Genomic DNA, 27705 nt, shown 5'->3' on the forward strand with positions numbered 1-27705 from the left:
ACCGCATTCGACCTTGGGATAACAATACATAAACACACCAGGGTTAACAATTCTCTAGGGTAAACTCAACTCACACACGCACTCTCCCCTAATTCTAGATTATTCTAACCTATTTCTATCTAACCTACAACTGACCCGTAACACGTGGTCCTTGGTGAAGTCTACTTCACAGTACTCTCAGTACTTTATTCACATCCTATTATAATTAGTTCTTGAATTAATCCATTACAAATTACACTTAATTTTACATAAAGAGCTATGGCGGTGAAAAAAAAATATAATCTGTTCAACCAACCTTGTCATATTCAGTTGAACAAATTCTTGTTTCTCTAATTTCTATTTCCAGTGTTGCACATTTCCACCGCCATAATTGTTTCCCCAATCGTTACTGTCACGCAATTTTGTTTCCCCTAATTGTTTACCTTTAAAAAACCTGCCCATTTCCATGTTTAGCCTGTGTACATTTCAAGCTATTTCTTCCAGTTTCATCAATACTTTAAAAAAATATTTCTATTTCCGTATTTTCCATTTATAAATAACCGCGTAAAAATAAACCGGGTATCGTTTTCATCATCAACACCGCAAAGTAGTTTGTGGCTCGTATCTTGCCTGCTAGAGTAGCGGGCCTTAGTTGACCCAGACTGACTGATTGAGCCAAGCATGCACGTGACTAATTAATTAACTATACATAAATAAAATCTAAAGACCGGAACGACGTGTAGATCAATGAGTCGATAAAGAAATTCCTCACCGAATCAATCGTGTATTAGATTTGCCTAAACCCCTTTACCGGCTATATAAAGAAATGTAGGCATATGTTGGCTAGACATTATTTTGTCATAATCCATTGACGTAATAGCCTATTTCGCTACACGCACTGCGATATATTTACGACATACATTAACGAGTATTACGTTAATAAGTGACCACTTATTGAAAGCATGAGTTTTTAGCAAGGAGCGAAAATACAAAAGTATTTACAAAACTTAATTAAATAAAGATGTCAGATATTAATTCATTAGAACAAATTAATCAATAATTAATTCTTAAACACCTGTCTAATTTTTGTGACGATGTGGTCGGATTCTAGAGCGTACGACTATTAGCCGCAAAGTCTCGAGTTCGGATAGCACCTGCCCTATGGACCACCCGGTTCGAAAAGTTAACTTTTTACCTATCTTGACTTGTGTGGGCAGAAATTATTGCAGTCGAATTAAATATGAATTAAAGTCGTTATAGTTTTAAAAAAGTATTAGTTTTATTGAGTATCTACTTATCTTAAGGCAGTGGTTCTTAACTTGGGTTCGATCGAACCCGGGGGTTCAGGGAGTTTGTCTCGGGGGTTTGGCCGAGGTCAAGACTTATGATTCACGATCGGATTTTGTCAGTGCGGACGATAGAAGTATCGAGAAGGGTTCGGTGAACGCGCTTATTATACTGGTGGGGTTCGGTACATTCAAAAAGGTTAAGAACCACTGTGATCAGGATCAAGTTTTAATGTTTTTAAAGGGAAAATTATATTTGCATATCGGAAAATTTTATATTTAAACGAGAGAAAAAATATCTATTAAAACAAACGGTGATATTTTCGTACTGTAAAAAAAATACAATAACCCCTTCCCTCCGCCCCACCCCACGGGGAGTCGTGTCAGCAGCTTACAGCTGTCAGCGGCATCGATCTGCCGTGCACGGACATGCAGATCTGCTATCTGTCAGGCTGTAATTACTCACGGAAATAATGTACTTCCGGCCACACGGTGACCCGCATGAGCTCTCGTTAACCTGTGGTAGAGACCGCATCACACGTTTCAACAGCGAGAACCTCCGAGACGTCAACTACATATATCTGTGTCCTGGATATATGCATGCTATAGATAGGCTATGTGGTGTACACTGGGATGGGGGTGGTCAGATGGTAGAACGCACGACTGCTAACCTCGAAAGTGCCCAGTTCGGATCCCGGACTCGCGTCCGTTTTAAGACGTCATAGAGTCCACTCTACTATGATGAGCACCCGACACGTTAGGGAAAACTAAGGGGTTTGCCATATTACTGACCACACTATCCTTTTATATGCTGAAACATGTGTCTTGGACACTTACGGGAAAAGACGATATAATGTGCCGATGGTAGTGAATATATGCGAGTCACAATTTAAATATGGGAGACAGTATGTACTCAACAATTAAGAAAAAAACACACCCTAGATTAGCACCAACTTGTCGATGCTCTTTGAAGAAGAATTCATCAAACAATTAGCACAAATAATCATGTCAGCACGCTACGATTTGCCCAATGGCCAAGTCTGTTTGCCCACATTAGTTGAAAGAACGGACCGAGCCTCTTAAGACGGCGATAAGGGGATGTAAAAGTGGAGCGGGCCTTGTTTAATGAGTTAAATTTGGCACAGAGATTTTTTTTTCACATAGTCAATACCTGTAGTTAGAAGTAAAATATAACCACATATCCATCCCTCTTACTCACTCATACACACCATAAACCACTCTCTCAAGACCTCTACAACACCGTTATTTGTGTATGGACGTGCCTGTCTAAATTTTGATTATGAGTGTCGGACTTTTGAATGTCGGCATTTTGGATGTCGGCATTTTGGATGTCGGCATTTTGGATGTCGGCCTTATAGTCTGTCGGTCTTATGTAAAGTCGGTTTTTGTATGTCGACATTTTGTCCATGTTGACACTTTGTCGACCTTTGTCCATATCGACCGTTTGTCCTTGTTGACCTTTTGTTCATGTCGAAATTTTATCCATATCGACCTTTGTCCTTGTCAACATTTTGTCCATGTTGACAAAACCTTTGTCCATGTCGACATTTTGTTCATGTCGACATTTTGTCCATGTCGACATTTTGTCCGTGTGGTATTTTGAATGTCTTAAGTCCACACTTTCTGTTCACAAAGAACTCAGATGTCATAACATCGTTTGTTGTGAGTGTGTGTGTGAGGGGGGGGGGGGTGTGGTGGTGATTAAAGCGATACATCCGTACGCAAATAGAAACAGTGTAACTATTATGTGTACGGGGGATAATGACGCTGACAGTGAGCCTATGTGCGCTAGCTCAACAAGAGTAATCGCCCCTGAGTCGGCTAATCAATAACACAATGCGCCCCAAGTCTCAATGAGCTTTTAATGAGGGCTCTCGTCACTGATCCATTAACAAAGTGCACGGTCGTGTGACGTAAGTTTAACTACCGTAGCTCACCTAGATCCATCTGGATATAGCGTTTCACCCAATTAGTTAGAATCGGTTTATTCTTTAGTGTGTTTGGATTTTTTTTAAATTACACAATTAACAGTAATTAATCCCATTTTTAATTTAGCTATAGGGTTACATTGATCATTGCTTGGTAACAATAGCTATTGTAACTCTAGCCTCCAAACCCCTTATCCTTACAAGTTTTTTTTTCCCATTCCGGTCACTAATTCCAACATAATCGATACTGTTTGTAATTATCCACATGCACGACAAGGGAACAACCTTAGCAGCAGAATCATCCGTAGTATAGTATCGTATGGATAATTTCATCGAACCTGTTTTGTTGTATCGATTACAACACCGCATTTACACTTGTGACATGTATACTTGATCTATACATGTTTTGGAGAAAAAAATCACATGCTAATGTTATTTGAAAACATTTTCCCCACGGGGCGTGTCGTTTGTATATTTACTCTTATACCACTTGCAAGTTTTTGTTTGTAGACATGTATAGTATACATACATGCTAGACATGTATAGCATACATACATACTAGACATGTATAGCATACATACATACAAGACATGTTGAGCATACTTATGTGCTAGACATGTAGAGTATACATACATGCTAGACAGTATACATGTAGCAAGTGTAAACGCGGTGTAACATTGATATAGATGTTAACAACCGAGGACACGGCGAAAACATGAGAATTGTGTATTCTGTTAAGATGTTTTTACAATGGAGTGGTTAAAAGAAAAGTGAACTAATTGAAGTAATGACGCATTTGAAGGAAGAAAAGGGGCGGGATCTCTAAGACGAAGCTAAGAGGGGTTGAGCGGGATGTCTCCAATTTGCGAACTTAAACTAGAAAATAAAATAAAAAACATAATACACATGTATATAACAAAATTATATAACTCAATGCTTGTATCAACTTGTTATTTAGTACCAGATATGCCTGCCCTACTTTTTAAACTGAAAACTCAATACAGGTGTTTTAACTACCAATGTATATTTTTGTTCACTGTAGCAAACATACGCATGCACGACCACACACTATTTTCACCACACAGCAACACAATAGGAACGTGGGGAGTTGTTCCTCAGATAAACAAAATAAAAATAGTGTTGTTGTGTTGTAAACAGACTAGGCTTTGGGGTGTACACACAAGTGTTGTATTGCTGTCAGGGTATACTGGGGTGGACATTTTGTTGTGGCAGGTATTTTAATGGAGGTTTTGGTTTTGTTCATCCCAGTTTGTCACATAGCAAGTTTAGGCAAAGGTAGATGGGAACAGAGTTTCTTCAGGCATCACTTCGGGGGGGGGGGGGGGGAGGGGCGAAGAAATGAAATTTATATAGAAAATATATACTTTTAACAGCGTCCCCCCCTCCCCCCCCCCCCCCCCCCCCGAAAATTTCAAGTGCTCCTCCCCCCCGGAGAAAAAAGTCTGGAAGAAACACTGGATGGGAACTTTTGGCAGCTGTGGGTGGGAACTTTAGTCGACAGTAGATTGGAACTTACAGTATATTGAGCCATACAAGATGACATTTGTAATTAACAATCGATGGATGCTTTACTAAACAGCAGTCGATTTTAGGTAGACCTTAACGGCAAATGACAACACTGAAACATGACATGCATAAAACCCAAGGCTGTTTGACTAGGGGAGGGGGCTGAACGGTGTCGTTACGTCACACACTGTTGTTTTATCTAGTCTGTGTCATTTAAAGAAACGAGGGGGGGGGGGTACAGGTTCTAAAATAACTTCTCGCTCTTCGCCACCTTTCTCTAGTACCTCTACCTTTCTTGACAAATCGGTGACAACTTTACTGCTAACCACTTGTGTAGATAATCCCTTATGTACTCTTCCACCCCTCCCCTTTACAATAACTTCATTAAACCTTTCATGTACCCCCCCCCCCCTCCACTATGTACTAAACCTTACCCCCACCCACGTGACAATGACAATGTGTCGACTGTATGTACAGAACGGGGACGAGAAGCGAGAATACCTCACTCAGAAGATCGGCGTCCCTCGTGTAAGCTTTTATACATTCATAGGCGATCTTTGGCTTCCTTTAGTGGGCTTTTGAACTTTTGTCTTCTCGGTTTTAAAAGGTTGTTATTACATTGTACACATGAGTTTTTTTAAAGGTTTTCCACTTTGTACAAATGGTTCTCGGTATTTAGGTTTTCTGCATTGTAGGCCTGTAGGAAAAAATGTGAAAATACTTTCTTTTTTAAAAAAGTTTCCATTTTTCACGACTTTTTGTGTGTAGCAAATATTTTTATATGTAAATATCTGTGGGGGCCGGGTATAGCATACAACGGAGTTTCCAATGCCTAGCCTACAAAGTTATTAGCTTATAGGTGTAAAAAAATTTAATTTAAAGAAAGAAGGAATTCAATGGAAATGTACGATGAAAAAAAAAATTCAAACGACCCTAGACGATGTCCAGTTTATAATGGCCCAAGTGTGGACCTTTTGATGGCCCGAAAAATCCCGTTTAAATATTGAAATATCATAACACAAGCCACACAAAAAAATTAAATACGTCAATCCGAGGGGTCATCCATAAATGACGTCACACTCGTAGGGGGGAGGGGGGTCCGTATTTTGTGACGATGTGTGATGAGAGGGAGGGGGGGGGGGTTCAGATGTTGCGACGTCGCATTTTTGCATTATAAAAAAGCAATGTTAGAAAACGAATTTTAGACGTTATTTCGCGTTTTAGATAACTGTTTTAATAAATTGTAATAGTTTAGACAAGATTTTGGAAAAATATCGATGTTTAAAAAAAATTCAACTGCAATTTTGAGGGGGGGGGGGTTGTAGGTTGAGGTGTGACGTCATTTTAAGGGGGGGGGGTCTGGCTTTTTGTGAGGACGTGTGACGGAGGGGAGGTAAAAATCGTCAAAAAAAGCGAACATAAAGCCTGGACTTAAAAATATAATCCTGTATGCTAGCTTAGCACAGTCTGTACGCAATCGCAACTCGCAGGCATGGTTTTATCTTTCTATTTTTAAATTTACTTTAAGGTTTGAACAAGATGGGACAAACGATTGCTGGATAAGTAATGCGGCTAGATCTTGTCATTGCATTATTTCAGTATTAAATCTTTTTTTCTTTTTCTTTTTTTTTTTTTAAATCTGAATTTAATTGCAAAGGCTTAGACAGTAGAGTGGCGCCCTTTTAAGATATTTGTTAAAATAACAATTTCCAACTGCTTACATACAAAGACACGTTACTAATATCGGTCTACTTCTGTACTTCTGCTGTTTACGTCATACCTGCTGGATATGGGCCTTCAACCACAGATCTTCACTGTACACTTGTAACCACCACAGCTCCACATAACCCAACCACCCACACAGCCACCCACACCACTATTACCACACACACCGCCACCAAACCACTCACACTACCACACAACTACCCACACCACTATTACCACACACACCGCCACCAAACCACTCACACCAACACACAACTTCCCACACCACCACCTAGTCTCATTCCAACTCTTCCACCATTTACAAATTATATTGGAGACCTGTTTTCTTCTGTCCTTGGGTTTTAAGCTAGTAACGAAGGTGAACTGCGTAAAGTCTGCCCATTAGAACCTCATATGTGTTTTCATACATTGAGCAGTCATTTCGTTACAGAAAACCTCGTACACGTCGTTTTACAGCATAGTGCACACATAATACAAGTTGCACGCAAGCTTTTACTCCTTAATGGGCATGTAGCTACAGATTCCCGAGAATCTGGTTTGAACAAGTTGCTTAATGTCCTTACATAGGCAGGTAGCTCTGCTAGCCACTCCCCCCCCCCCCCCCCCACCAAGCTCTCTTATCTTCCTGCAAGCGTGAGGCTGTGGACAAACCTAATGGGCCAACAAAGGCTTTAGCCCATTTAACTGGTGATTGAGTTTCATTAAACCAAAGCTAATGGGCTTTGTGTTTTAGTGAGGTTAGCATTCAACAATATGGAAGTCTACTTAAGAATGGTTGCAGTCTGATTACAGAGTAGGATGTAATTGATTGTTTACGTGAAATAATAACAGCCTTGTAAAATAACAAACTGAATTGTTATACACGCATCGTTAACTATCAATGATAGAGTTGAAGTTTTAATTCCTGAATAAACTTATTTTGTATCGTTGAGCACATCGCTGTGTAAAAATGTGTTACCCTTTCAGTCAATCTGTTGACGTAGGCGACTCATTATTTGTGTGACATCATACATAGCAAATGGTTGGTCAGCTCTATTGATCAGTCCTATGCCCAGCCGCCTTTACTTTACCTTCTGGTTAAATATCTAAATATCAAAGACTAATGTTATAGAGAAACATCACATTTACATTTGTGAAAGTTACTTTGTTGAACATTTGAACATAACGTCATTTGAACACTCAACTAATTATCAAAGACTAATGTTGGATAGAAACATCACATTCACACTTGTGCAAGTTACTTTGTTGAACTATTGAACATAACCACATTTGAACACTCAACTAAATATCAGAGACTAAGGCTGGAGAATTTGCATTCGTGTAACTTTCTTTTTCCAATCCTTGCACACAACCTAATATAACACGGAACTAAATCATAGACCAAAGACCTAAGGTGTGGGATATAATTGTCATTGACTACGAGGAAGTTGCCGGGGTTATTTTACTGATTTCTGTTACAGTATAGCTCTGTAGAATATGAACTGTATCATGGGGATTGTTGTCATTAACTTCATTATAAAAGGAAATAATTACAAAACCCCATTAACCTATTAACCATTTCTCCCTCCCGTCTATTTATAGTCCTGTCATGTGATATTCTTTTTTCCTCTATCACATGATAACATTAAATGTGAGATTTTTACTTGGTCAAGGCTGTTTTAACATTAAGTAGACGATAATAAAATAATACTTTTGAAAATCCCACATACAATTCTCAGTACTTTAAATAAGCTTGTTTAAAAGTGTAGCCAAGGAACAGTCGTTTAGCCAGACTTTGTTTTTTATGTCTTTGGGATCGTGGTTTAACATTTTGTTACGTTGTATTTAATATGTGATTATAAAGCGCTGGAGCTGTTCGTGATAAAAATGAAGCTAGCTGTTTCATATAAATTGATGTTGTTGCAATAATGTAATTTAAAAAAATCACAAACGTAGTCTCGTTTCTTTGTGTGTGTGTGTTTATTTTTCATGCAGTGCTACACCATTGATCCGACAGCCTGGAAACTTTGAGAAGTTGTTGAGTGCATTAATCAGAGAGGATTTCGGACAAAAAATAAATATATCGTAGGGGCGGCACCTCGGCGGTAGTGTTCTGTTGGGCGCCAGCGGCTGACTTAATACCTGGGGTCCGTTGATTGGGCGTCAATTGGGGGGGGGGGGGGTCAGGGATACTACTAGAATCAATGCTTCAACTACAACAGGGGCATCCTCTGTCGTTCCCCCCCCCCCCCCGGAGGTCGTGTGTCCCGGGCGCCCCGGTCTCCCCCTTGAGCACTATAGCACCTATATTCGTTTTGAAGAGGGAACTACACGAGGGATACGATGGGCTAATTTAAAATTGGAGCTAGATTTACGTAAGTAAATCTGATTTTCCTTAGATAAAAAAAACCCAACAATTTCTAAACACAAGGGAGGTAATACCGTCGCCTGACCTAGTTTGTTAATAACTATTAGATAAAGCTTTTGATCTACTTTTAAAGACTATCTTACATATTCTTAACAATGAATACTATTACTATTTTAAAAACCTTTTGAAATTGAGTTATTCTATATTCTCCATGGACTGCCAACAATTGTATCAATTTTCTTAATATTTCATAATATTTCTTCCTAAAATAAATAAAAGAAATTCTCTTTTATTCATGAAGGATTTATAATATTTCCTAATATATCATCATCTTTATACTACTTTTAAAAAGTTTTCCATATTATTTCAGTACTAAATCAAAGCATTTATTTTTTTTTAACAGAGGGAGTTGAGAGAGTCCAAGTTTCTTAATATTTCATAATATATTTTCTTAAAATAATAAAAGCAAGATTCAATTTTATTCATTATGAATTTATAATAATATTTCCTAATATATCATCTTCTTTAACAGTATTTTCCGCATTATTTCAGTTCTAAATAAAAACTATTTTTTTGAACAGAGGGAGTTGAGAGAGTCCAAGTTCAGCACAAACTACCTGGCCATACAGCAGTCACTAGAGGAGACCAGAGAACAGAGTGCCAGAGTCAAGCTAGTGGAGAACAAGCTTGAGGAGATCAAGAAGACCAGGGTATGTAGAACCCAATTGTCCTTCACTGTGGGGTTTACTTATACAGGTGTCAGAGTGTCCATAATTTTGTGGTCAAGTTTCCATCACTTGCATTAGTGATAAAGTATAAGTTTCTTAGTGTCTATAATTGAATAGTTTATTGTACATAAACAGTCATAAAACGTTCATAGTGTCTATCATTGAATAGATTAAGGACCACAACAGTTATAAAACTTTCACAGCATCCATCATTGAATAGATTAAGGATCACAATTTTGAAAACTTTCTCATTCTTTGTCCATCATTGAATAGATTTGGACCACACCAGTTATAAAAATTTTGTTATGTCCATCATTGAATAGTTTAAAGGACCACAACAATCATAAAACTCTCATAGTGTCTATTATTGTTTTTGAAATTGTGAATGGATTTGAAGTTTAAATATTAGTTTCTGATATTTTATTCTCGATAAATGCTTATCACATTTTATTATAGCTGAGTATTTGTATCTTCTTTTTTTGTTTTTTGCTAAAAAAAATGAATTGCATATTTAAATAAAACAAAGTTTTTAAAAGACCTAATTTTTTTCACTCTCCACCTGCTGTAAAAAAAAAAACTTAAGAAACAGATGTTATTACAAGAAGTGCTTTAACTGTGTTTGTTTTTACCCTATTCATGACAAAACAGATAATTCAAGTTAAATTAAATTGACTTTTAAACCAGATATTCTTTAATTGTGAATGATTTTTTCTCTATTCAGGGGCACACAAAAGATTTTGAAAATGCTGAGAGTGAACTTCTCTTGTCCCAGGTACAGAAAACATTTCCTCACTATTTGTTTTGTCTAGAGTTTCTGGTCTAGAGCACCACATAATTCAGCAATGAGCAAACATTGTAGAACTTGATAAGATCCTGTTTCAGTAGGATGTGTGTGAAAAATTGATGGGATAGCTGCTAATAGAGCTGTATGTTTGGCTTGTGGGTTTAGTATCATTTTTTAACATATATTCAGTATTAGCTAGAATCATTAAGTTGTTATGCAAGTTTTGATCAAGTTTCAATGCCATTTTTGGTAAAGTTTACTGAAGATTTAGTTATTAACATTACTTTGGGTCTAAATTGTTTTTTATGTCCTCAAAATGTAAACCAAGAACATTTTTCAGTTAAATTGTTTGTTTGGAAAATTTACAGTGTTTAAATAGACATTTGTGGTTTAGCGGTAGAGAGCTAAGCTAGACTGCTAATCCAGAAGTCTCGAGTTTGAATCCAGGTTTAAATCAGTAGAATGTCCCTGAGTCCGCCCAGCTCTGTTGGGTACCTAATTTACATTAGGGAAAACAAAGATGGCTGGGCATAGTGCTGACCACATTATCCCCTTGTATGCTGAGGTCATTGAAACCGATGAACTCTACTTCATCTACCTCATGTGTCTTTGGCACAAACAGGGAAAAGATGATGATGAAATAGACATTATGGTAGATAACTAACATTCTTTACATAGGCAGTTGGGTGGAAATATGGCATTTGGATATTATAATGATAGTTGCGTTATTCGTCACACAATACTGTAGTTACATAGTAGTGAATACAATCTGTAAACATAAATATTCTGTGGTACAGCAAGAGTAATCTTACTTCTTTTGTTGACACACGCTTTAGTCCCTCTATTTTATAACAAAAGTACCTATTTCAAATATGTCAGTACTTTGTTTTGTCATTTCTATTACCTTAGCTTTTGTGTTAAGTTTTAAGGTTATAGTGTTGTATTAGCATGGTGTTTATATTCTGCTGTAAAAATGCAAAGTTCCCTTTCAAACCTGACGGTACTCATCAGAGCTGAGCGGACTCAGGAACGTTCTACTGACTTGAACCTGTATTCGAAGTCGAGACTTTCGGATTAGTTGTCTATTGCTCTACTGCTAGGCCACACAGTTACTTATATTCTGTTATGCTGCCTGAAAATGATGTTAACTGATCTTTGTTGTGTTGTTGTTCTACAGGACCTTCACCTACAGAAGAAGAGATGTCTGGAGACACTGCTGTATATCTCAGAGGTGGAGACCACCTTTCAGGTGAGTTACCTGTTCACCTGGTTTAACACAGGTCTAAATACATGTCAGTTATCCTAGAATTATTGTGATCTTTTAAAAAACTGCCAGTTGATATTTTACAACTTACTACACAATCACATGACCATTTGTGCCCTCCACACTAATACCCACATCACCACAGTACTAACCACACTTCCATCCTACCAACCCACTACCACATTCACCACCACACTACCACCCACACCACAATACTACCACATGGAAAAATCTTATCATCAGCTATTAAACAAAAGCTCATTTGCAAAATGTAAATGATAATACTTCCCAAATCCTAATAAGATTAAATAAATTGTTTAAAATAAAAATTCCTAGAAGTAGCTTTAACCGAGGTGTTAAATTATTAATTAATGAACTCATTAATTATCCAGGTTTGTGCCTGCATGATTGTATCACAAGGCCACAGCCTGTCCTTACACCCCCCCCCCCCCTCCTCCACCCACCTTTCATGTTGCTTCACAGTTAATGTCAGCCTCCCTGCAATGTTAGAAAGTAATCAATACATGAGTTGTTTTGATGCAGTTGTATTGATATGTTTTTCACTTACTCATCCTATGTTAGATTACTTTTGGCTCTCTTTACTGTAATTCAATACTTCTTTCTTGTCATTTTTTTCTTGTTACCTTTGTGTTTCATTAAATGTTTATTTAATAAAATTACAAAAGAACATAAATGAACATAGTTTTTTTTATAGAATAATATTTATAAAAGAAAGTAATTTTTTTTTTTAAATGTACTTTTTTTTTTAGAAACAACATAATTTAATTGTGTATGTAGTCTGTGTTTAAAATGTTACAATCTGACCTCATGAAAATATAACACCCGGATTAGTCATGTTGACGTTTATAAAAACTAACCACCTGGTGACACCTGGTGCGTGGCTGCTACACACACAACTCTCATTTCACATCTGGGTCACTCTGACTCTTGTTTTGGTTTGCTTGGTGTTTTCTGTCTTTAAAAAAATACATTTTATGTTATAATTTTTTTTTATCCTAATGTACTATTTATATTTTAATGTCTTGTTTGCCTATCATGTACAATATCCCATTTCTTTTAGAACCCACATAGCCAACATTTCCTACTGTAAAACTACACCTTTTGCATAGATCATTGAACCATAGCTTTTAGCCCACCCCCAAGCACTAAGCCCACTCCTTGAGAACTAAGCCCATCAAACCCCAACCACTAAACCAGCACACTCAAAACACTAAGTCCATACCCCAAGCAGTAAGCCCACCTCCAAACTCTAAGCCCAATCAAAGTAAGCACACATCTCAAACACTAAATCCACCCTTAATCACCAAGCCCACATCCCAAGCACTAAACCCACACACTCAAAATATTCAAGCATTTAGCCCATTCAAAGTAAGCCCACATCTCAATCACTAAGCCCACTCTCCAAGCACCAAGCCCACCCTCCAAGCACCAAGCCCACCCTCCAAGCACCAAGCCCACTCTCCAAGCACCAAGCCCACTCTCCAAGCACCAAGCCCACCCCCCAAGCACTGAGCCCACACCCAAATAACTAAGCCCACTCTCAATCTCTAAAGCCCATACTTCAAAGATCAATCTTAACCCACTCCAACACTAAGCCCACAACTAAGCCCTCATCTGTTAAGCCACCCAGATGAGAGACCAGTTTCCTTATAATTTAACATTTCTCCAGAATGCTCAAGCAGACATTGAAGACAGAGCCCTGTACCTGAGTCAGAGACCTAAAGTTTTTGAGAGTGTTTACAGAGGACAAGACATTGACACACAAGCTCGGCTACACAGGGTTGGTATATCTTAACTTTCTGTAACTTAATTCACTTTATCTGTGGGAAATCATTGAGTGGATGCTATTTCTTGTTTGTTAATAAACTGAACACAACACTGAGTCAATAGTAAAAATACTTTGTTGTATAGTGTTGTATTAAAGTAATCATAGTATCACCAGGCAGGCATTAAAGGGAGAACTTCCTAGGAAAGAATAAAATAGGTGCACCATGAATCACCAGGCTGACATCTTAAAGTCTTAAAGATGGGAGCAGGACATTATCCCCCTCTCCCGGACATATTTCTCCCCCCCACCCCCCCCCCCCCCCACCACCCAGTTAGGGTCAGGGTAAGGGATAGATGTAGGTCTGTGGTGGTTTGGTGTTGTGGTCATGGTCAGGGTTCTTCAGGATGGGATGGGGCAATTAACAGGGGGATAATGACTCCAGGGGGTGATGTCAGGGGGGAAATGTCCTGGGGCAATTGATACTGGGGGTAATGTCCTGGACTCCTCATAGTTGGGCTACACCCTGAGTCAAATTGAAAAAAAAAAATGGCAAAGAACACAGGATATTTAGATCTTGGGTTGGCAGCCCATCCCCCCAGTAGGGGTGACGGGCAATGAATGAAGAGAAAAATGTTGTATTAAAGACTAAGCCTTTGTGTTAAATTATTTCTCTTCTCTCCCCCCTCTCCCCCATCCCCCCCTCCCCCCATGTTGACCACAGGACTGTGTTTATGCTGTGAGGGAAACCTGGACATGGCTACAGCTGCTGACCAAATGCTTGACCATACACACAGAAAATGCTGCTGGTTATCATCAGGTCTGTACCCGGTCTTTCACCCTCCACTCATCATTCAATTTTAGTTTTTAATTAATTAGCTTAAGCATAAGTAAAGTATGATATCATTGAGATTCAGAATCCATTACCCAAATGTTAACTTTCTGATGCGTTTGATAACAGCCTGTTATTCTTAAAAAAAAATTCTATATCATATTTGTAAAACGGAAAAAAAAAGGGTTTTGCCAGATAAATTGTATTTTAAATTATAAAATGTCTCCTGCAGTTCTACCATGATGTCCGGCATCTGGAGTCAGATATGGAGACCTTCCTCCAGTGGATGGACAGTCCGACGGTCAAGGCGCCAGTGAAAACATCTGACCCTGAAGTCATCCTGCAACAGTTTAGGGTAAGCTGCCTGTCAATCTTTTGTTTAATTATGTATCATCTGTCTAGTGTTTCAAAGTAGTTTGTTATGTTTTACTATTCTACAGCAAATATGATTTTCTTTAATTATATAAACTATGGCCATTATGGTAAAAAAAATCATGAAGAAAAACTGGCAATGTATTATGTAGCAATGTAAACAGGAAGTGATATTTCAACACCAAGGGTATTATGTGTATTATGTGTATTATGTGTATAATGTATTATGTGAAAATTTAATCAAAATTGTTTTGTGATTTGTTTACAGCATTTTATGAATACACTTTTGGAATACCAAGGCCGAGTTGAACGTCTGTCAGACAGAAGTAGGGAGGTTCACCCAATACATTACAGGAAACAGTTGCCAGATTGGCCTGTTAAAGCCAAAGTTCTAGTCAATTATCAACACAAAGAGGTTAGCCTTACCAAAATCTGGTCACAATATATACTATTCCATTTGATGTCTGAGATAAATCCTTTTTTTTTTTAGAATATATTAAATTATTTAATTACACATTTTTTGGTTTATTTTTATTTATTTTTTAGAAGTTAATAAGTTTTTAATTATGTTATTTCCTTTATTTTTTTATTAGGTTAATTTAGAGAAAGATGAAGTTTTAACTGTACTGGACAATTCTGATGCAGAAAAATGGAAAGTAAGGACGTCATTCTATCACTAATTAATTCAAAATTATTTTTTGCTTTACTAATTTTATTTAACTGCTTCTACTTTTTTGGTCATTGATTAACATATTTAAAAAAATGTTTTTTTTTAATCTGGCATATCTAGATTAGAACATCAAAAGGTACAGAGACAGAAGTTCCTGGCATAGTTTTAGTTATCCCTCCACCTGACCCCACCTGTTTTCAAGAGGTGACCAGGTAAGCTCTCTGCCCTTAAAAGATCACTTGTAGAATTATTTGTAAGAACTAATTAGCCATAGGCACATGCGTGTATAGCCTCCATTCGGACTGCAACATCCTATTAAAATCCTAAGTGTTAAAATACTGTCTTAAAACATAATTTAGCATTGAGGTTTAAGTATTGTCTAATGAAATACTAGTGAGGTGAACATGTGGGTATGGCTACTAATTAAAAACCTCATTATAGATAGATATAAGTGCACATTTTTTCTTAAGTTTGAATCACAATTTTTTAAAATTAAAATTATTGTTATTATTTAAAGTAAATTTTTAATACTCTCATGAAGTGGATTCTACTTGTTTTGTTCCAAATTTGTATATACTTTTGTGTTATATTGAATAATCATTATAATTTAAAAGGTGAATAGTTTAAAAGGTGAGGATTTATTTACATTGTGTTTGTTTCCAGATTGAGGGAGCAAATGCAAGTACACAACACAACAGTCTATGGCAGGCTGCGATCTCATCTTCTACAATTTTTGTCTATCATGGTAGCCCAGACACAGGCTAAAGAGGCAAGCGATTCGTTCATTTGTGCCCAGTTAATTAACACTCTCATGAAAAAAGTTAATTGATTACACTGATGACACAATTAACTTAACACACTAATGACATAATTAATTTAATAGACTCATCTCATCATTTTTCCCATTTTTGGCCAAGACATATGGGGCAGATAAAGTAGAGTTCATCAATTACCTCAGCATACAAGGAATACTGTGGTCAGCACAGACACATTAGTTTTCCTAACTTGAGTCAGGTACCCATTAGAGCTGGCTGGACTCGGGGATGACCCACAGACTCAAGCGTAGGAACCAAACTCAAGACTTTAGGGTTAGCAGTTGTAAGCTCTACAATCTAACCATGCCGTCCCACATATAACAGACTAATGACACAAATGTTGTGGGCAGTACCTCAAAGACATTAATTGTGGACATTTAATCAAACACTAAACGTGAACTCTACTCTTTCTACCCTAAGGACCTTTTGTTAAATAGAATACCTTGGGTTTTACAGCTTAACTTAAAACCAAAAATTTATAATGTTTTTGAATATTTAACTATTTACAAAATTAATAGTATGTATCTTTATTATAACGTAACACATTTAACAATTTTTATCTTTATGGTAATTTAACTATTAAGAAATTTAATCTTCATCTTTATTATAATTTAACTACTTTGCTGATGGATCAGATTGTTTATCATTTCAGCTTCAAGGTTTATCAGCCAAACAAAAAGCTGATTATATGAACATGATCAATGAAGCAACAACCATCTTACAAGGGACCTCATCATTGGTGGATCCTGAATACGAACACGTTAAAGGCAGCTTAGTTTCATTTCGCAAACTACTTAGTCAGATAAAGCCAGGTAAACAACACATTTAACAATATTTGTCTTTAGTTTATTACTTTAATAAAATTTTAATAAAGGCAGCTTAGTTTCATTCCGCAAACTACTTAGTCAGATAAAGCCAGGTAAATAAAGTTTGTCCTTATGAGGTGGCCTTTGGTTAAGTAAAAGAACTTGTAAAACTATAGTCTGTGACAAAATCCATGGTATATTTTATACATTGAATTTTAAGTGGCTGTCAATAAAGAGTAGGTGGTTTTTACCTGTTTAATAAAAGGGGGGGGGGGGGGGGGTAGCCCATCATTAAATGTAAAATGGTGCTGCATAATTAATTCAGTAGAGGGTGACAATTAATTAATCATCTTTTAATTAATGATGGTAGTGCATTTTTAATTCATTGGATAAAATAAACAGTATTTTTTTTAATGTGTGGATAAATCACATTGGCTGATGACTTCTCAAATTTCAGGTCAGAAAGATGTAAATAACCCAACAGTCCAGAAATGGAAAAAAACTGGAACAATCATTCGTCAACTCACTGTGAGTTATAGTCCAATTTTAACCTCATTATTTGTTTGAATTTTACAGTTATCTTTATTCGTCTTGGCAATAATAACTAGTTCTTTATCTGTTTTTTAGTTTAAGTATATCAATATTTTAGTGGTGAAAAAAAATCTTAACATATGCTACATATCACATATTAGAAATTTTTTTCACCAGTGTTTTTCAATAACCTTTTTATCTGTATTAGCGTATTCATCATGGTGTAAGCTAGATATTTGTTTTTTCACCTATTTATTTTTTCAGTTGGATGACTCAATCTGTGTGTATTAAATACTTTTGTGTGCTCCTCATGTAAGATGTAACCTATGAACTTTGAATATTTTATCCAGGAACTCCAAGCATATTCTCATCACTTCACTGAGGAATGTGACAAGAGGAACAATGAAGAGACAGTCCTCATTGCTGAACTCAAGCATGAAAATACCTACACATCGAAAGCTTACTTTCAAAGGTTTGTTTTTATTTATTTTTTATTACTTGTCATGTTCTTTTTTGTAGAACTCATCCATCAATTACAACACTTTTATAGCTTTCAAAATTTTGATTACCTGTACATTTAAAAAACTTAATTTGCTTACACATTGTCTATGTTGAGAGATTTTGTTTTGTTTACACTGTTATCAATAATATTTTATGGAACTTTTTATCCTGTCGTAGTTATTTATTTTATTTAATATTTGGTTAGGAAAACAAATTATAAAGATTTTAAAAAAAAAATGATTATTGTAAATTATTTCTGGTTTTTTTTTTTTTTTTTGGCTTTGTATCAAAATTTTTAACTTGAAATAGATTTTTAACTATTTTTATCTGTGAATGAAACTTTCAGAGTTATTCCAATAGTGGACATTGACACAATCACCCAAGAGACTAAAATGACCGGGTTCAAATCCGAGCTGTACATACACGAGCGCCACAGAGGCCACGCATCTCCCCAGCAGAAACTCGTCAAGCCGCAGCGCGGTCTGCAGGTCTTACAGGCCGAGGATGAGGTGGACTCTCCCATGACCTCGTCCATCAACCAAACCGTGTCCTCGTCTGTTAAAAACTTTTCCATCGGCGGCATCGTAGACCCCAGGACGAAACAGAAAATCAGCATTTCACAAGCCCTGTCCCGCGGGATCATTGATAAAGACACAGGGTTGTACAAAAACCCTGAGACTGGACTGTCCATTACCATCGCAGAGGCTATAGCTAAGGGACTTATCAGTGTAGAGTATGGGGACTCCCTCAGTAATGGAGGGTTAGGCGAGGGCAGTAACTCACTAGAGGCATTGAATTCTATGGAGACAAAAACGTTTGCCATCTCTGGGGTTGTGGATCCTAAAACAGGGGAGACTATCAGTGCTAAGGAGGCGATAGCTGCTGGGTTACTGGACCTTAAATCAGGTAATTTTTTTTAACTTTTTAGCGCAATTTCCATTCTGGAGAATTGCGTTTATTAACTCGTCATTTCTGGGAATGTATGGATGGATGAATGAATGGATGTATGAATGTGTGTCCGGGCTTTAAGTCGTATCTCCTCCTCAACGAAGCAATATCGATGACTAGTTACAAAAGCAATTATGTTAAGCAAGTTACGAGGATGAACATAGGCCATAAAAATTAAGGGTTTCTTTCATGGATTTCCCGGAAAAGCCAAAAAACATTAAAAAAAAGCAGTTTTTGGCTCATATCTCGGCAACCAGACCACTTAGCGACTTGAAACATGTACCAATCGATTTCTGCCATAATTTAGAACAATATTGCCGAAGAAAGTTTTCAAAAATATCCTTTCGTTCGGTCACAAACAATTTTTTAATTAATTAAAATTTGGACTGAATTAGTAGCCATTTTTTTCCAACCACACCTTACACGTCATCACGTTCAATAGCTGCGCCATCACGTTCAATGGCTGCGTCATCACGTTCAGTAGCTAGGCGCGCAATGGTTTTTAGTCATGTAACTCTATTGTAAATAAAACATGTATTTTAACCAATGGTTTTACTAAACCTGCTCTTGATTTACACTACGACAGAGCTATTTTTAGATAACATAAGGAAATTGCGCTAGAATTGTCACTAGACTTTTTAATTACCTTGTTTATAGATCAATCAGTACAAATGTTTCAAACAAAAAGAGTTTTTGAAAGTGAAACTATCTTCTGTATGATAAAGGTATTGACATTTTAAAGTTAAAAGCCACAGGCTTTGTTACTCTCTTTGTAATTTAATATTTTTCACTTTTTTAAATCTGTGTAGAAAGAACTTTGTACCCTTGCTACCACATGAATTGAGAACCACTTGTGTATTCCATTAAATATGATGGGCCATTTATTTATTAAATTTTGCTCCAAAAGAAATTAAATGCCTTCTCTATGCTTTCTCCACAGTTTTTATGTATACAGGTTTTGAAATTTGTCATAAATATACTGTTCTTAATTTTTATTAACTAATTCTATATTTTTTAGGCAAGTTCCATAATCCAGTGACGGGCGAAGAATTATCTATCTTTGAAGCTGTTAGGGCTGGTTACCTAATGGCAGACCCATCCCTGCTGGTTGAAGACCAGGCTGATGGACCCTCATATCGCAGCTTCACGTCCATTGTTCTAGAAGACGTCAAGTACAAAGTCTCAGGGGTTGTTGACCCCACCACTGGCCAGGAGATCTCTCTCAAGCAAGCCATCAGAGACGGGATCATTGACCCCGTGCTGGGGGTTTTCAAAAAACCCCAGACAGGGGAGGTTATTTCACTGGAGGAAGCAATGAAACGTGGTTACATCAAGGGGAGAGAGTTTGATCCCCTGAAAGACAAGGAGGATGACAGTGTGTTGGCCTACCAGCAGCTACAGGTGAGGAAACAGACCTTCAATGCTGGAGAGCCGGGCCTGGTCAATGGTGAGGTCAACAAACTGACCCCGAATGATATTCTTTTAGACAAGTTAAGGGAAAATCTCAACGTGGCAAAGGTCATGGTCGTTGATCCTAAAACCGGTAAACCCGTATCGTTTGAAGAAGCTGTAGAAAACGGGTTTTTAAATTTGACAGACGGAAGTTTCCAGACTCAGAAGGGTGATACGATCAGCCTGCTAGAAGCTTGCGCTCAGGGATGTTTAGAGCCCGGTGTGTTAAAAGAAATCATGAAGATGTACCAAGATGCCAGTTTGGCCAGTCTTATAAACAACGGCCAGTTTGACCCTGAGACCAGCCTGGTTACGGATTTAAACAGCGGCAAAGTTTTCACTCTCCAAGCTGCCATACAGAACGACACCATCAACCCTGACCAGGTGTTCTTTTACGACCTGGCACAGAACAGAGTGTTAAGCTTGAGCCAGGCGGTTAAATCTGGTCGTATGGACGAAGTATCTGGTAAAATCATCAAAACTAAAACTGGTGAGAGGTTAAGCATTACCCAGGCTGAAACATGCCGGCAGATCGATGCAGAAATTAACGCTGATGAGATTGTTCAAAGAGCTGAGAGTCTGGCTTTACTGAGGAATAATATGGACACTAGCATCAGAGGAATCAAAATTCCACATGTTAGCGAAACCGCCTCAGTGGAGGAGGCGGTGATTCTCGGTGCGCTTCAGGTACAAAAAGCTGCATACGTTGATGAGCAGACGGTCGGAGTTGTACCCCTTCAGCTCTCAGTTCAGATGGAACGAGTGGAACCCAAAGTCGCCTTAGCTCTTTTTTCAGCTTTCGATAAACATTCGTTAGAGGAGGCGATACTAAAGGGTGCGTTTGATCCTAAATCTGGGAAATTTATTCATCCGAAAACTAAAGAGAAAGTTAGCTTGGATGAAGCAAAGGAATCCGGGGCCTGTAATCCATATTTCGTTTATCTTGTGGATCAGGAGACTGGAAATATTACCTCCCTTGGTGCAATGGCCGACAAAGGCAAGTTTGACCCTGTGTCAGGCTGCTATAACAGTGACACAACAAATCATTCTATGAGTGTCAGCGACGCCATAGCCCAAGGGTTGATCACCCCCCGCATCGAACCAGAGCGCTACGTCGACCTGTCGTCCTCTCTCAAAGATTTGATTGACGCCGGCAAAGTCAACCCCAGGTCTACGGAGTTTGTGGCCGCCAATGGCCTGAGGATGTCCCTGAGGGACGCTTTGGCCAATGGCTTCCTGATCATGGGGTCGAAGGTCAAGGTGGACCCAGACACCGGGGATGTGTACCTGGTCTCGGATGAGGCCGTGGTCCACTCACTTATTGAGGTAAGCCTGGCTGATCAGAAGTTCTTACAACTATTTTATTTTTAATGTTCACATACAAATAACTCATTGACCTTTTAAAAATTATTGTTTCTCAACCACAAGATTTTGCATACATCTATTTCATTTTTATATAAATACATTTTTTTAAATTAAAAGAATATATATATATATATATATATATATATATATATATATATATGTATATATATATATATATATATATATGTATATATATATATATATATATATATAGGCCTATGTATATACATATATCTATCTATATATATGTATATATACATACACACACATACATACACATATATGGTATAAAAATACTTAATATTCATTGTTTTCATACTGACGTTACAATTATACATAAATGATGAAAAAATTTGAATCGGCTACAGGTCAAGGAACAATCTGATTGGTTATCTGATGTAACCAAAGCTTTAGCCAGTCAGGGCCGACCCAGTGAAAAAATGGACAGGCTTAGGAGGCAAACAGATGACTGTTTGGTAAGATTTTGATTGTGTTATGATTTATGCTAATTATGACTTAAAGATTTGCCATGGCAATTTTTTTTCTCAATGTATAAATCTTACATATTTTAAGTCTTAACTTTTACTATGGAAAAAATAATGCTCATATTCTTAGTGAATATAATCAGAAATTATTAAAATGGTTTCTTAAAAACAAAAAATCTCCTGGAATTAATGTTATTTTCAATGTTTAATTTACTATCTCTGGGCCAAATGGAAATATTTTTTTCAAATAACTCTTCTAGTTACTTCAAGCTAGTATATAAATTGACTGTGACTAAATGGGAGCTAATTGTTGCAGGATTTGAAAGAAGAGATCAGCAGAAAGGAACCAGAGCTCAAATCTGTCATCACCCAGGCTGAGCAGCTGGTGCAGGAGAATGCCAAAGGTCAAGGCCAGAACCAAATCAAAGATGAGATAACCCAGCAGTTCCAGAAACTCAAGTCCAGCGCCACTGACCTCAAAGTTCGCTTTGACATGGTAGGTTCCTGTTTCTTTGGTCTCTTCTTCTTTTAGTCTCTTCTTCTTTGGTCCCTTCTTCTTCTTCTGTGTTCCTTCTTCTTTTATCTTTGAGTTGAGGTGGACTGTTTGATATAATTTATTTATCTTCTAGCCTGGTCTTGAGTTCAGATCCAGGATTTGAGTCTGATGTCGATGGGGCCAGCGTGGTCGAGTCTGTAAAGCTCATGGTTGCTAAACCGAAAAGTCTCGAGTTCGAACCCTCGGGCAGATGAGGCTCGTTAGCTGGGGACAGCCACTCTTCTAGGAGAGACAACTCCAAAATCAAACAACTACTGCCTTTTAGTTTGTTCTTGGTTGGACAAAGGCTATGGAAGCAAATCCAAAAAGAAAAGCAGGCTGAAATCGGAGTCAATGGCCTCAATGGCGCAAAACCAGTTGACACGTAATCCTTAATTGTGATGGAAGCATGGTCGAGTTGGCAATGCTCATGGTTGATAAATTCGAACAAAGTCTCGAGTTTAAACCCTCTGGCAGATAAGGCTCGATCCCTCCCAACACTAAAAATTAAGAACGAAGAAGGAGAAGAAGAAGTCTGATGTCCACCCAGCTCTGATGGGTACTTGATTTACTTTAGGGGAAATAAAGCTACCAGGTCATAGAACTGACAACAAAAACAGCTCTACTTCATCTACTCTATGCCTGGTCTGAAATGGTAAAAAAAAGTAAAGTTCCCTTTTTTAACCTGACGGTCCATGGGGCAAGTGAAGTAGATTTCACCTGTTTCTGTGACCTCGCATATGAAGGGATTGTGTGGTCAGCACTATGTTCAGCCGCCTTTACTTTCCCTAAGATGAGTCAGGTACCCATCTAAAACTTACTTAATTTTTGTTCCAGGTAAGCTCCGAGGCTGACAGCAGGAGCCAGAAGCTGATAGTGATGGGCAGGAACCTGGAGGAGCTGTACCACCAGATGGAGGACATTGACCAGTGGCTGGACCAGGCCATAGAGAAGACACAGGACCTGCAGTCAGAGAACACAGACGTCGAGACGCAGTACGCCACGTTTAAGGTCAGATAATTTTCCTCAAAGTTGGGGTTATCTCTTTGTTGGGGTTCACTTTTGGGTTCATCTTTACTTTTGGGGAATCACTGTGATGTTCTGTTTGTTGGGGGATTATTGTTCTGTGTCACCTTCTGTTCGTTACGGGAGGGGAATTTCTTTTGGTGGTCATCTTCTTATTGTTGTAAGTACACTTCCAAAATCACCTTATATTAATCTGTTGGGGGCGCTAGTTACAGTTTCTTTGTATTTCCATTCCAATATTTGTTTATGTTGAACTGCCATTTACAAGACAATACTTATTCTGTATTGACAATACAAGACAATTCTTTCTGTCATGGACTAAAGCATTGTCTCTGTCCATGTAGATTAGACATGAACTTATTGACTGCTCTGTGTTACACATTTAATTATTTGTATTACTATCATGAAATTATACTTGCCAATTGATTTCTATTTGTATTATTGTTTTTAAAAAATTTTAATGCAAATTTATTTACCCCCAGGAATTTGTGGAGGAAATGAAAGAAAGAGAAGAAGATTTGAGTGCTATTATAAAGTCAGCTGATTCATTTAAAGACAGTGCTCAGGTTTGGTCACATTTTGTTTTAGCACCTGGCTAGTTCTAGTTTAATACTAGAGTTTAGTACTGCTGTGATTTAGCATAAGTTAAAATCTAGGGTGAAGTGATAGGTTGCTTGAGTCTCTTGGACTTTGAAAATGTATTTGTATGTGGATGTTAATATTGTAATTTCAGGTTTAATTTAAGGAACAGAAATTAAGGTTAAGGCTATGATAAAACTTTGGTTATGGGTAGGGTTAGTGTTGACATTAGCATGTTATATTAGTTTATAGTTTACTATCAGTGACCTTAGCACCTCATTATCAGAAGCTGGATTATACTCATTTTTCTTTACTTTTCTTATCTTAGGAAGTGGAAAAAGATGTAGATAGCTTCAGGAAACGTATGGAGATCTTACCCACAATTCCAGAGGAAGGCGAGACAGGTGTTCTTGACGAAGAGCTTGAATCTATTGAAGCCAAATTTAAAGATATCTCCAAGGAGTGCTCCAAACATCTGGAGCGTTTAGGCTCGTTAGCCAAACTTAAGAAAAATTTTGACGACCTACATGAAAAGTAATTATGTTACTCAAAAGACAAGTATCTTGTGATTTTGATTCCATTTCTTTTTGACTTAGTTAATCTTATATCTTAAAATAATATTTTCCTGTTATAACTAGTTAAAGTTGTGTTATTTAAAACTTTTGCAACTTCAGTTATGTGTATTTAAAAACAAAATCACTCATGAAATAAAATCCTTTTTTGTTTTATGAATGCTGTTAGTCACAGATTGAATGTGTTGTCTGTCCTCAGATTGTCTGTCAGTCACAGATTGAATGTGTTGTCTGTCCTCAGATTGTCTGTCAGCTTCCCAGCCTTACAGGAGAAGCTCAACAGCCTGGTTGATGAGGACTTTGGCCTTGACCCACAAAAAGCCAACCAGGACAGAGAGAACCTGAGGAACATCAAGGCTGATCTGATAAGCCAGGAGAGGAAACTGAAAGGTAGTTTTGATGTTTTGATAAACATATGTGAAGATGAACCAAATGTTTGCTGATTGTGTTTAAAATATTACCTGGAATATTTAAATTTATTTCATTATTGGATTGATCTAAAAATATTTGACTAAAATAAAGCTTGAAGTTTTAATTTTGTTAAAATTGTAAGCTTGACATAAGTATCTAGGTTTAAGTGGTTCTTTTTGGTTGACTTGTAAGTCTTTTTAGCATGGCTGGTATCGTTGATAGTGATATTTCAATTCAGCTAAGATTAGGGCCAGAGCTTGACTTTTGTCTTAAAACTTGCGTTTGGCTTAAGGATAGTGTTTGTATAGTTTATAAGTTGTTTAGTTTATGTATAGTTTTTATAAGGTTAAGTTTAGATTAGCATTAGGTTCTAGGTTTATCTATCACTATTAGCGTCTTTTAGGGTTCGGCGTGGTCGAGTCGGTAAAGCTCATAATTGCTAAACCGAAAAGTCTCGAGTTCGAACCCTCGGGCAGATGAGGCTCGTTAGCTGGGGACAGCCACTCTTCTAGGAGAGACAACTCCAAAATCAAACAACTGCTGCCTTGTAGTTTGTTCTTGGTTGGACAAAGGCTATGGAAGCAAATCCAAAAAGAAAAGCAGGCTGAAATCCGAGTCAATGGCCTCAATGGCGCATAACCAGTTGACACGTAACGCTTAATTGTGTTGGAGGCGTGGTCGAGTCGGCAAAAAGCTCATGGTTGATAAATTCGAACAAAGTCTCGAGTTCAAACCCACTGGCAGATAAATCTCGATCCCCTTCAACACTAATAATTAAGAACGAAGAAGAAGAAGAAGAAGAGTCTTTTATTTAAGGTAATGGGTCGGGTTGGGGCTAATATACTTTTGTTGGGGTTTTCTATTTAATGGTTAAGGTTAAATTTGAGGCTTATATAAGGTAATTATTTATTTAAGTTTAGGATTAGGTTTGAGGCAATGGGATCATTGTTGGAGATACTGCCTGTAGGTATTACAAGTCAGCTTTTGCAGAAACGGTTTCAATTTTAATTAACTGTGGATGTTCTGACCAACAGATTTAACAGTGGCAGGGGAGAGGCTGGTTGCTGGACTGCTGGAGGCTGGCATGGAAGAAGAGGCTGAGCTGGTCAACCAGATGATTGACCAGAAGCGGGATGAGCACCAGTACGTGATGGACGACATCCTGGAGCACGAGCAGCTGCTGGACGCAGCAGTGGCTGAACAGCAGAATATGATCAGTAAGTGTTTTGTTGTGGTGAGAGTTTATTTTAAAAGTTTGGTTAGAGTATCTTCCCTTGAGATAAAAATAGAATAGTTTCTAGTGATTAAAATAGAGGGAATTTTGCTTCCAATTAGTGTTACTTAATCTTTAAACATAGTCCATTTCTTTATTTGGCATAAATTGTGGCTTTAGTAAAAACAAAAAATAGTAGGCTATTGAGAAGCCCTTGTACAAATATTTCCATGTATTTAAATTTAAGAAAATACTTTTCCATTATGGTGTTAAATAACATTCTCAGTCTTTTGACTTAATCATAGTACATTAATCATACCACCCCAATACTAAACAAAGTTATTCTTTAATCACATTAAGATGTTAAACAATCCAAATGTGAAATATTTTTGCAATGATTAATGCTTACATTTTTTTTTCAAAATCTATTTAGTTCTTTGTAGTGTTAGGTTTTATTTGTATTAGTTTATTAATCAGATAAAAGAGATGAATAAATTTCCATTTTTAAAAATTGCGATTGAATTCCTCCCCCGCCCAGGTCATCTGGATGACATAGAGATGAGCTTAAGAGAAGTGGAGAGTGAGCTGGACAGTAGTGATGACATCAGCATGGACAAGGAGAAGCTGGCCCAGCAGATCCAGGAGCAGAGGCTGCTCAATGCCAAGATCTCCAGCCACAGGACTATGTTAGAGAGGTGAGGGCTCAACTGCATGGTGGTGCAGTTTTGGTTCTTTGGGTTCTTGGTGGTTCCTTGGTGGTCTAGTAGGTGTCTGTTGGCCCCTTGTGGGTGCATTGTTGGTTCCTTGTTAGTTCCTTGTTGTGTTTAGTTGTTCTTTGGTGGTGCGTTGTTGGCCCCTTGTAGGTCTTGGTGGTTCCTTTTTGTTGCCTTGTTGGTTTATGTTATGCCTTGTTGGTTCTTCCTATTGAACTTTGCATTGGACATAAAAGTGTATTGGCCTCATATATTATATTGTTATCCTTAGAGTTCATTTTATACCTACATTTAAGACTGTAATGTTTATGTCTGAATAATCAAGTGAAGTTTATAGATATGTAGCTTATAAAACCTTTGGTGGAGATGTTAATTTTAATAAATTTCAGAAGATTTAATTATAATTATATATACAAACTGTATTGTGTAAAAGCACAGTGCTGCTTCCATTCTTTGACTTTCTGGTGACAATTGACCCCCCCCCCCCCCCACTCTGGTGACAAA

At 37.5% G+C, this 27705-nt stretch overlaps 1 protein-coding gene across 1 annotated transcript in view; it reads left to right on the forward strand.

Moving 5' to 3' along the window:
- LOC131930693 (microtubule-actin cross-linking factor 1, isoforms 1/2/3/4/5) overlaps nt 1-27705 on the forward strand; it is a gene marked incomplete at its 3' end in the record, with an annotated part of 54045 nt that overhangs the window by 10721 nt on the left and 15619 nt on the right. The window contains exons 3-25 of the mRNA XM_059287278.1: nt 9395-9523; nt 10263-10313; nt 11503-11574; nt 13280-13390; nt 14100-14195; nt 14440-14562; nt 14848-14994; nt 15173-15235; nt 15370-15461; nt 15913-16018; nt 16717-16876; nt 17328-17398; nt 17752-17873; nt 18249-18808; nt 19869-21628; nt 22036-22143; nt 22469-22648; nt 23525-23698; nt 24196-24279; nt 24621-24826; nt 25106-25254; nt 26310-26492; nt 27027-27183. Coding sequence (XP_059143261.1) covers nt 9395-9523; nt 10263-10313; nt 11503-11574; nt 13280-13390; nt 14100-14195; nt 14440-14562; nt 14848-14994; nt 15173-15235; nt 15370-15461; nt 15913-16018; nt 16717-16876; nt 17328-17398; nt 17752-17873; nt 18249-18808; nt 19869-21628; nt 22036-22143; nt 22469-22648; nt 23525-23698; nt 24196-24279; nt 24621-24826; nt 25106-25254; nt 26310-26492; nt 27027-27183 — 4904 coding nt within the window. The remainder of the gene's footprint in view (nt 1-9394; nt 9524-10262; nt 10314-11502; nt 11575-13279; nt 13391-14099; nt 14196-14439; nt 14563-14847; nt 14995-15172; nt 15236-15369; nt 15462-15912; nt 16019-16716; nt 16877-17327; nt 17399-17751; nt 17874-18248; nt 18809-19868; nt 21629-22035; nt 22144-22468; nt 22649-23524; nt 23699-24195; nt 24280-24620; nt 24827-25105; nt 25255-26309; nt 26493-27026; nt 27184-27705) is intronic.

Source organism: Physella acuta, unplaced genomic scaffold, assembly GCF_028476545.2.
Source record: "Physella acuta isolate Inbredline_101_S28 unplaced genomic scaffold, ASM2847654v3 ptg001825l, whole genome shotgun sequence".
NCBI lineage: Eukaryota > Metazoa > Mollusca > Gastropoda > Physidae > Physella > Physella acuta.